Source organism: Syngnathus acus, chromosome 10 (genome assembly GCF_901709675.1).
Source record: "Syngnathus acus chromosome 10, fSynAcu1.2, whole genome shotgun sequence".
Lineage (NCBI taxonomy): Eukaryota > Metazoa > Chordata > Actinopteri > Syngnathiformes > Syngnathidae > Syngnathus > Syngnathus acus.
In genome coordinates, this window is record NC_051095.1 from 5,815,579 (window position 1) to 5,825,531 (window position 9,953).

Genomic DNA, 9,953 nt, shown 5'->3' on the forward strand with positions numbered 1-9,953 from the left:
AATTCGTGTGTCATTACTAGAATTGCAAATTGTCTTCACTTTTAATATATATATTTTTTTTAGTATTTGACCAGTTTTTACTCGTCTGATTTGAAAACGAGTTATTTGTCAGTTTGTTTTGTAGCTTTTACTGTAGATTATATACAGTACAGTACAGTGTACTCATACAGTCCAGCATGCCAGACCACTGGGTGGCGCAACAACATAATCTCGAAACACACCGCGATTTGAATTTGACGCTGGTGAAAGCGGATGTTTAAATGATTCCTACTTCAGAATAAAATGCTAAGACTTTGATTTCTTTCTTCGGTTCTACGATCGTAACAAAACTAAAACGAGCGATTAACAAAAATACAATGTTCTCGTACAAAACCCAACGAACCGCTGCAACCGCTGCTTGGAAGCCCTCCGTCAGAGCTACATTTCTTTTGTTTTGACAACCCACAACCGGTCGTAGCCTTCTTTTCTAACCGCGAGGCGCTACCTTGATGCCCTGTCAAATCAGGAGCTGCCGGAAAGCTGGGGCCCTGTCAAAACAATGCAGTTTAAACGGCGTCTACAATTTAACGGGAAACGCGAACGCCCCTAGCCCGATTTTTGAGGTGCCACCTTTTGATTAGCGACTCGACTCGCCGCGCCACCGACGCTTTGTTTGCGTTCCCCCGACCTCGTGCGGATGTTTTTGTTGGCTGCAGATGGAGGCGGCTAGCGAGCGCCTGCTCTTGACGTAGCCTGCCGCAGGGGATCCAAGAGCAGAAAGAGGGGAAGACAGCGAGCGACAAACGGAGGACATCCATACGCGCCTCGCTCCTGCTTCCGCCCGGGCACCGAGCCCCATGGCCGACTAGCACTCGCTTTGCGTTCTGTCATGGCTCCGTGTTCCGTGGCGGCGGCCTGCCGCAGCCTGGCCCTCTCGACGTGGCTGCTGTCCTTTTGCTTCGTCCACCTGCTGTGCCTCGATTTCACCGTGGCCGAGCGGGAGGAATGGTACACGGCTTTCGTCAACATCACCTACGTGGAGCCCGCCACCAAGACGCTGCGCATCGACAAGTCCGAATGCGGGCGTTACGGGGAACACTCGCCCAAGCGGGACGCCAAGGGGGTAGTAGTCCTGCCTGCCGCTCCGCACGATCGCCAGGCCTGCGACCCCTCCACCCCGTTTGTGGTGCCAGCCCAAGCCGGTGCGTGGGTGGCTCTGATCGCCCGCGGCAACTGCACGTACAGGGACAAAATCCGGCACGCCGCCGAGCGCAACGCCTCGGCCGTGGTCATTTTCAACGTGGGCTCGTCCAACGCCAACGACACCATCACCATGCCTCATCCGGGTGCGCCCACCGCTTTCTTTTTCTCACGCTCCTTCGTACATATCTTGCCAGTATCGCCGGAATTTGGTGCGATATCTCGGGGTGAATCTAAGATGCTCTAGGGAAATCTCTCTGGACTATCGTCAGAGCAAGCAATTGATCAACAAACCCTCAAACGGGAGAAGGAGGCAAGAGTCTCAGCGTCACATCAGCGTGTTGCAACTGAAGGGACGAGAAGAGTCACAGAAAGGGGGTGGACGTTCATTTGGGACTGATTTGACAACAACATTGAACAGTTTGGGATACAGGCGTTCAAGTGTTCAGAGCGGGTCGAATCAGGTTCATCTGTAAAAGTTGCAGATCAGTATTAGTTCATCGTGAAGTTTCACCTCAAAGCCAGACAGGCCAAACCTTTTGGGGTACTTTTCTATGTAGCATGTTTTGTTCCGTTTCTATCAAGTGACACTCATGGTCACTTGTAGAAATAAAGGCAAGGCGAGTGGAGCTGTCTGCAAAGGAGTAAACGCTGTAACAAGCATCTTGAAACGAGAACGTTGCTTGCGGAAGGCGTCAGCAGTCGAGACGTCCTCAAGCAATGTTGCCACTCAGAATTTTCCCTCTGACCTTTTGAGCTGTCCTTCTCCCCTACTCAGGCACAGGCGACGTGGTGGCCATCATGATTCCGGAGCCCAAAGGTCGTGAGGTGGTGTCGCTGCTGGAGCGCAACGTGACCGTCACCATGACCATCACCATCGGGACCAGGAACCTGCAGAAGTATGTGAGCCGCACCTCGGTGGTCTTTGTGTCCATCTCCTTCATCGTGCTGATGATCATCTCGCTGGCCTGGCTCGTCTTCTACTACATCCAGAGGTTCCGATACGCCAACGCGCGAGACCGCAATCAGGTACAAATGGGACGACCACACGGGGGCTGATGGCAAACGCATATTCGTCACCTGATTACCAGAAAGAGATTTTCTTTATGATCATGTCAACTACACAATTTTGAGTGAACTATCTCAGGAACTCTCACAGTCGAAATATGCCACAAGATTGCGCCAAACTAAACAATGTATACATTAGTCAACAATTCCAAGCCTAAGTCACCATCCTCCTCTCCAGCGCCGCCTCGGTGACGCAGCCAAGAAGGCCATCAGCAAGCTGCAGGTGCGCACCATCAGGAAGGGCGACCAAGAGATAGAAGCCGACTTTGATAACTGCGCCGTGTGCATCGAAGGCTACAAGGCCAACGACGTGGTCCGTATCTTGCCGTGCAGGTATTTTACCCCTCTCGTTATTTTCGAATTCCTATTGGCGGGAGTTTTGCACTGCACGATATAACAGATACAATGTAAAGTACTTGTTTAATGCGGCAATCCAATTTAGTCATTCTTTGCAGATAATAAAGAATATATGCCTACGAGTATTGTTATAACCACAATCGCCGATGCTAACCATTAAATGGGGCTGTCCATTAATAATCAGCATTGAGCTCGAGGGTGTTTGGTTGCTTTGAAAATAAAGCAAGTATATAAACTTCAACTGGTATTGTTGACCTTTCCATTTAATATCCATGAAAAGTTGACAAAGTTCTCCAGCGTAACTTCCCTGGAAAGTTACCTGTAAGAATCTGTGTCTGTGTGTAGACATTTGTTCCACAAGAGCTGCGTGGACCCGTGGCTCCTGGACCATCGCACGTGTCCAATGTGCAAGATGAACATCCTGAAAGCACTGGGAATCGCTGTGAGTACGACGGCGGACCGGAGAGGGGGTAATGGGGGGGCTCGTGGCGTCATCCTTGCTGTCTATCTACCAGTTGAACGCAGACTACCTGGACGACCTGCCGCTGGATTACGACCTGGTTCCGGGCGGCGGAGCGGGGCCCCTAGCGCTGGAGGCCGTAGTCTCTGGGGCAGCCAGCGACGGCACGCTAAGTGAGGGAGGCGCTTCTGTGGTTCTGGACCCGGGGGTACGACACATGGGACTCCCGCAGGACTACCACGACCCGCCAGACACTCTGAGGGACAGTCCTTTGACGGCCACCACCGACACTCACACGGGTCAGCCTGCCTCTCGATGAGTCACAGATGCAGTAGAAGTCTATTCTTTGTGTCTGCATGGCTGTATTACGCAGTACTGCCCCCCCCGGTGGCCAAGGCAGGTATACCGGAGCGAGCAGCACAATGAATTGGAGTGTTTGAACGCTTTGCGTCTTGCTACCTGCAGGTGAGCTCCAGCCGATGGTGAGCAGCGTCTCCATGGCGTCGCTGGTAATTGCCGTGGAAACGGGTCTGTCAGATGAGGAGGGATCCGTTCAAGCATCACACATAGGGGACAAGTCCTGAGAGAAAGCTAAACCAAAAAAAAAAAAAAAAAATTCAAACGAGCAAAATAGAAGGAGAACTTCTTTGAGCTTGGCCTACTCCCAACCGGCACCTCAACCACACCACGTTTTCCCCAAAAACCTGGTTACAGGATGGAAACAGTTGACTCGTCAGCGTGTATCCCAATGGTGCCCGGCGTTCCAAATCTCCAAATTTCCTCGGATTCACGCTGGACTTCCTGAATCCAAAGAGAACAAAAAGCATTGATGAGAAAACGACTGAAAGCAAATCCCACTCCAGTCACGAGGTTGCCAATTTTACATCTTGCTGATGAACGACTGCTTGGGACTTGACATGAAAAGATCCAAGGATTACGTCCTGTCAGGTTAAAACTTAATGGAAAAGGAAGTCATAGAGAAGAGAGACTGGTTTGTGGCAAGTCAATGTTGCAACTCAGCAAGATTGCCCAACTCGCTTGAAATTTAGCAGCTATTTGACTAACTTTTCTTTTTGTCAGAGAAACTTGGGACTTGCACATGTGACTCCTCCCACTTGTGATTGTCTGCATCATCTACCTTTTGTGGAATGTTCCAGGACCTGGTCCCGCTCACTTCTCGTCCTACTCCGCAATCTCGCCCAACGAGGCCACTGGGTGAACATTTGTGTTGACCTCGTAGTTGCTCGTGTGTGCCATTGTAGTGTTGCTTCTCCTTCCGTCCCCAATAAGATGGCAAGAAATGTTGGTACGGCGAGCAAGCAACATTTCTTCCTTCGTCCCATCGGCGACAATCAATTTTTTAACATTTTTCTCTTTCACTGTTCCCGCCGACACTATGGGGAGAGGACAGAGAGGCGGCGCGTAACGACGAGCGCTCCAGATTGTCATCTATTTTGCTATCAGACGAGATGTTTATTTTTGTAATGCCAGAAAGATGAAATCGACACCGCTCCCGCCCCACCCCTTCTCCTGCTGGCGGTGTCTTGTACATAAAGAACGGCGCCAAGTGACGGACATCCTAAAGGTCAACATTTTTTCCCGTGTTGAAACATGAACTTGCACAGCTTGGATCCAAAACAAAACTGGTGTGAATTTTGTTTTGTGGCACGTCACGCAATATTTTCAGGCCAAGTTTTCTGCCAAAATGAAATGAACAAATGCATCAAGCAAGAATCCCGGTAGCGGTTTTGCTTTTTGTTAAATAGATTTTTGGCACCATCGGGTTTGTGAAGCGCCAATAACGCTGTTATTTGTATACGAGAGCATTTCAAGTCTGACATTTTACACTCTGTGCGTTATTATAAAAATTTCACAGGCTGCAAATTTCTTTCAAGCTTGCTGGCAAATGCAAAGGATTTTTGTTGTTGTGGTCAAAGCTTACCTTGCTCCCCGTTTATGTGAGCACTTGACCCCGGTGCCGAGCTTGTTCGCTGTAATGTGACGACGACAACTCATCGTCATGGCTGCTTTTTCTTTAGTGAATGCTGTTCGAATTAAACTTCTCTGTTGTGTTGTATGCGTTCACGCGTTCTTATTGGCTGAGACTTTTTTTTTTTTTTTTACCAGCGCTAAAGTAACAAAAAAATAACGCCTTGACCACTATTTTTTTCAAATTTGAGTTCATTTTAATGTTTGGAGTTGTTTAGCAGCTTCACATCAGTGATGAAGATGGAGGTTTGTGTTGTTTCATGTGTGCAGATCCGTCCATCATCTTTGTGCTATTCTGAAAGACAATGAGGATACAGAGTGTTTGACCTTTGACCTCTAGCTGCTCCTTTCTCTACATCCTTCACTCATGACAAAGTCAGAAAGTTGACTTACCAGTGGCCAAAGAAGCAGTTGGACTAGAGAGAGAATGAGGAAAAAGACAAGTGTAACCAAAAGCAATTTTCTTCCTTCATTCCACTGACTCATTGTTACCTTGTTCTTGCTCTTTTGGCTTCGGCAAACTTGTATCGCAGCAGAAATGCGGCCACGGCATCAGAAACCTTCACACAATCATGACCACCTTTATTTACATAATTCTTATTTATTTCTTGTAAGATGATAAAACAAAATCCCCTGTACTGACATACTGATGCACTCGAGCTACAAAAAAAAAGTTTAAGTCCAAATATGGACTGCACCAATGAACTGTGTGGTTTCTTACTTTGTCTGGTTGGTCTTCTTGCACTGCATGACCACAGGGCGGCAGCACCTGCATCATGAATTTACCTGCGGAACACACACAAAGCCTCAGACGGTGAGGGAAGTGGGGGTAAGATGATTTGCAAAGCCAACGCTGGTCCTATAAGGAACCACAACTATTCTGTGGCTACAAATCATTTTCTTCCTATGTTGTACCTATTGTAGCCACCTTGATACCACCGACACCCCCGCCCCTCCCCCACCTGGGCTGTCACTCGTGGGCGGCGTCTGACTGACTTGCCTGACAGCAGCAGGTGCCTGTGAAGAAGCTATCACCATGGAAACGAGAGTAAAGCTGTACAAAAGAGGAGAGTTGACTGTCTATAACAGGGCTTTGCTAACTTCTGGTTGTTTGGATGAACATTTTCCAAGGACCCCCATTTAACAGAGTCAAAAGTTGCCTTTGATGGTATTTTTCTGCATACCTTGCATCTGGCCGATGGTCAGGTCCCGGTCTAAGCGGTCTATTCCTGCTAACAGAAGAAGTTTGGGCAGGTTGCAGGCCAGAAAAAGGTTGGAGGTCCCCCGAAACCAGCCGTCCCAGTACTTTTCCGACTTGGACAGGTCTATACGCCATTTGTAGATGCTCTGCAGACAAAGGCGTGTCACCTTAGTCTTATGATGTCAAACATGTTTAAAAATAACAAGGCTAATAGCGAAAATGTAATGCAAAATAAGAAAAACATCCAAAAGCCCAGTGTGGTGAATTTTTTCAACGTAGCGTACGTCAGACAAAATCATACACAATGATGTCGTTATACCTGGCCTTGTCCACCGCCGGCCTCCGTGGCGGTGTTCTTCACATCGTCGACGTAGCTTCGGTCATAGAATTCCTCATTCCGGTCCTCCACCGCGTCTTCCCTCGTTGGGCCGGCCCCTTCCAGGGTGTCGGCCTCCTCCGCCTCACACCTGCCACACAGCCACAAGCTCGCGTGCAGCCGAAGACCGAGTCACACAACTAACGAACCGAAACCAAACCGACCTTTTGATCTGACCAACCATCGACACTCTGGCAGATTCCAAGTTTCGGATTTGTCCGCTCTTGACGCTTGAAGAACCAAAGGCAAAGGTCTCAATGGCAACCAGGTCTTGCGGTCTACTTCCTTCAATGACTGCTCACCTCCACTCGATGGCGTGGTCCAAAGACTTGAAGGACTTGGGTCTCCCCTTCAGGAAGTTCTGTATGCTGTGGAGCGCCTCCATTGCACTTCCTGCCCACAGAGATCATGGCGGAGGTACGTTTTGACCCGATCACACCCACAACAGGACAACAGCCTAAACGTGTTTCTCCACAATGTTGAAGTTTAAATATATACGTAAAACTGCAACGACAAATAAAGCCAATGTGCGATGACCCAAAATTAATTGAAAAGGCCTTACCCTCCACCACGTCGATTGTCACGAGTCCAACAGCGGTGGGCATCAGCTCATTGCTGACCACGTGCACGGCGATGGCGCCGCCAACGCCGTGGCCAACCAGGATGACGGGAGGAGGAATCTCCCCGTGGCAGGCCCGGACCACGTTGGCGACGTCGCTGTGGGCGGCATGTACAAGTTGTCTGGTTAGCGGCGGTTGGATGACAGGCTGGCCGCTTTTGTGCACACGTGTTTCCCTAGGTTGGAATAGTTTGCAATATTATTATAATCGTTTCTGGTTCTTGTGCATTTAGTTTTGTTGTCTGTTTCTGTTAGCACAGTGAAGGGAACCAGGAGAGCACTTGCTACGTAGCATAGCGTAGCTGAGTGACAAGAAGGTGAGCATCAACTGGCGGCGAGTTTCAGTGCTAGCCAATATGGTGACGTTGTTTCTAGGCAACACACGGTACGTGAACTCCAATTCCCAAACGACTACTCAACCTTCCTCCCTTAAAACCAGCCGAGGCAAAAAACATACTTACATTCCAAATCAAGTTTGTGATGTAACTACCAAAAGAAAGGACATTTTGCTTTAACGTGCAAGTGTAGATTTATGTTTACGAAAGTGACTCCTCAACCTAAATTGCTGGTAAGTTAATTGCTTACCTGGACATAGTTTGAGTGGAGAAGTCGTCCGACTGGCGGACAAGTGTGTCACCTTTACAGGAGGACAAAATCCACTTTATTATGCATACTGTGTAAAAGTGTATTGTGTACATACTGTCCATATTTTTTTTAATTATATATATCTTTACTTTTTTAAATCTTTTACCCCCTTCCCTGCATGCGTGTGTGCGTGTATGTTAAGTGTACTGCTGCTTACACAGGAGTTTCCCCATTGAGGGAATAATAAAGGACTATCTTATCTTATCTTATTAGGACTGGAGCTAGCAAATAGTTTTTATTTACCATTCTACACTTTAGTCTTTTAAATAATCACAGTTGTGATTTGGCATAATACCACAAACAATACATGCGAGACGCACCGTGCCCCCTGAGGTCCATGGCGAGCACCTGGCAGCTCACTCTGGCAGCAATGGCAGTCTACAACGCACAAAAGAGTCCGCAGTCTTATGGCGAGTCCTGGAACCATTTCATGTTCCGGAACAGTTCTGGAGTCACACTTACCGTAAAAACTGCCCAGGACAGGGCCGAGTGTCCTCCTCCATGCAGAAGAACCAACAGGGGGCCCTCATGTCCAGCTTTGTACACCCTGAAGATGTCTCGGCCGTCAGCCTGGACCACACTCACGTCCTCCATCTGCTCAAAATACTCCACCCATGACACGGGCGAGTAGTCCAGGTTCTGGCCCACGTCACTGGTCCACATGCGGGCACACAAAAAGTGACAAATTCTCACACTGGCGCCTTGAGATAAAAGCTCTCGTTGGGCTGATTCTTTGCTTTGACAGCAGTCGACTCGACTCACTTAACAAGCAGCAGTTTGGCAAATGAGCAGGTGTGCAATTATACTGCCTCCTGGTGGACAAGGCGGGCACACCAGGAGGAACGCCACATTGAATTGGATTGCAGCACTAACTCACGAGGCACAATCTATTGAATTCTTGACATTCTATTTCTTTGTTATGACGCCATTATTTTGATCAGGACTTGATTTTGATTACTGAAAACAAAAATGCACAAAAATTGGGGTGCTTCCATTCATTTCCACAGGGAAACCTGATCTGAGATACTTGCACAAGAGTTTGAGGTTTTGAGCGGCAGTCACTGAACGAATTCAACTTGTATCTCAAGGCATCGCTGGATCTTGTCCGAGTTCCGGAAATGTGACTTACTGCTCCTTGTCCAAATTCTCCTCCCACATGTTTGCTTCTCAGCTGGTGTAGTGGAGCCAGACCTTTCTCTCAAACGTCTCTCCCGCGCTCCACGACGTTGGGCAGAAGGGCCGACGTCCATCCAGCGAATAAGATGATGACGCTCCGTGAGCGCTGATACGCACGGCAGAACAATACCGAGTCAGCTGGTTGTGTCAGGCAGCATCTTGGCGGCGGCGGCCCATTGGCTGACGGCGACAGGAGTGGGCCTGCAGGTTGACGCACTTCAAACTTTCACGCATGTCATTTACACTTGTGGCAGAATTTACAAACTGGATGCCGTTCAAGAGAAAAATGACTGCGCAGGCATTTATTTGATTCAAATGAAGTTACAGGGCATTTGTTCTCAATCCATCAATAACTGTGGGCTAATTGAAACACATGAAAATTATTTAGAATGATTAATAATAAGTAAAACTATGCTCCCAGCTGAAATATATTTACAAGAGACAAAAAAGAGAATTACGCCTAAACAATGAGACAACTTTACCTTAAAAATAGCTAGCTTCACCCCACCAGCTTGATATTACAGGAAAATACTCGTCGTTATTTTACAATCCCTTAATCGAGGGATATGTTCTCTAACCCTACAAGAAATGACCATAGTAATATATTAAATATTACAGCAACTTACAAAATCTCAGTAGCACTAGTGGAAGTTTGTTCTTGATTTGTGTCTGCATGTCTCGACGAGACCCTACTGCCTCCTAGTGGCCAAATTGGGCACACCAGAAGGAGTACACACTGAATCAGATTGCAACTAAAATCATGATGCACATTCTATTTAATTAGATTAATACCCCATATTTTTGTGATGTAGAATATTTTCGCTCGGAGCAAAAACCTTTCGCTGATGGTCTTCAACGAACATCCATTAATTTCAATTTATGT

At 47.8% G+C, this 9,953-nt stretch overlaps 2 protein-coding genes across 5 annotated transcripts; one reads left to right on the forward strand and one right to left on the reverse strand.

Annotated features, from left to right (window-relative positions):
• Nucleotides 1-246: 246 nt before the first annotated feature.
• LOC119129432 (RING finger protein 150-like) lies at nt 247-5,138 on the forward strand. Of its 2 annotated transcripts, none has more exons than XR_005099184.1 (6): nt 247-1,325; nt 1,958-2,208; nt 2,426-2,580; nt 2,950-3,046; nt 3,120-3,460; nt 3,530-3,648. XR_005099184.1 is itself a non-coding variant. In XM_037262711.1 (6 exons), the coding sequence occupies exons 1-6, from the start codon at nt 869-871 to the stop codon at nt 3,646-3,648; spliced, it is 1,323 nt and encodes a 440-aa protein (XP_037118606.1). In that variant the 5' UTR covers nt 498-868; the 3' UTR covers nt 3,649-5,138. The 2 variants fall into 2 exon arrangements, 1 of the variants encoding a protein (XP_037118606.1); XM_037262711.1 differs by having other exon boundaries at nt 498-1,325; nt 3,120-3,363; nt 3,530-5,138.
• Nucleotides 5,139-5,227: 89 nt separating this feature from the next.
• LOC119129448 (protein phosphatase methylesterase 1-like) lies at nt 5,228-9,249 on the reverse strand. Of its 3 annotated transcripts, XM_037262737.1 has the most exons (13): nt 9,024-9,231; nt 8,357-8,555; nt 8,215-8,272; nt 7,835-7,886; nt 7,193-7,347; nt 6,933-7,023; nt 6,795-6,860; nt 6,574-6,721; nt 6,238-6,400; nt 5,775-5,839; nt 5,546-5,613; nt 5,447-5,469; nt 5,228-5,348 (listed from the first exon to the last, which is right to left on the reverse strand). In XM_037262737.1, exons 1-13 carry the CDS (start codon nt 9,050-9,052, stop codon nt 5,344-5,346), a joined length of 1,122 nt encoding a protein of 373 aa, XP_037118632.1. In that variant the 5' UTR covers nt 9,053-9,231; the 3' UTR covers nt 5,228-5,343. The 3 variants fall into 3 exon arrangements, with proteins under 3 accessions (XP_037118632.1, XP_037118629.1, XP_037118630.1); XM_037262734.1 differs by having other exon boundaries at nt 5,228-5,469; nt 9,024-9,249; XM_037262735.1 differs by having other exon boundaries at nt 5,228-5,469; nt 8,357-8,546; nt 9,024-9,229.
• Nucleotides 9,250-9,953: the final 704 nt, after the last annotated feature.

What these genes read in the sequence shown, in the direction of transcription:
- LOC119129432 (XM_037262711.1), top strand. Translation starts at nt 869, where the DNA reads ATGGCTCCGTGTTCCGTGGCGGCGGCCTGCCGCAGCCTGGCCCTCTCG. An exon ending in ACGCGCGAGACCGCAATCAG is followed by an intron (nt 2,209 to 2,425) that starts GTACAAATGGGA and finishes CCTCCTCTCCAG; the next exon opens with CGCCGCCTCGGTGACGCAGC. An exon ending in GTCCGTATCTTGCCGTGCAG is followed by an intron (nt 2,581 to 2,949) that starts GTATTTTACCCC and finishes GTCTGTGTGTAG; the next exon opens with ACATTTGTTCCACAAGAGCT.
- LOC119129448 (XM_037262734.1), bottom strand. Translation starts at nt 9,052, where the DNA reads ATGTGGGAGGAGAATTTGGACAAGGAGCA. An exon ending in TCCACTCAAACTATGTCCAG is followed by an intron (nt 7,348 to 7,834) that starts GTAAGCAATTAA and finishes TGCCGCCCACAG; the next exon opens with CGACGTCGCCAACGTGGTCC. An exon ending in GACCACGCCATCGAGTGGAG is followed by an intron (nt 6,861 to 6,932) that starts GTGAGCAGTCAT and finishes TGGTTCTTCAAG; the next exon opens with CGTCAAGAGCGGACAAATCC.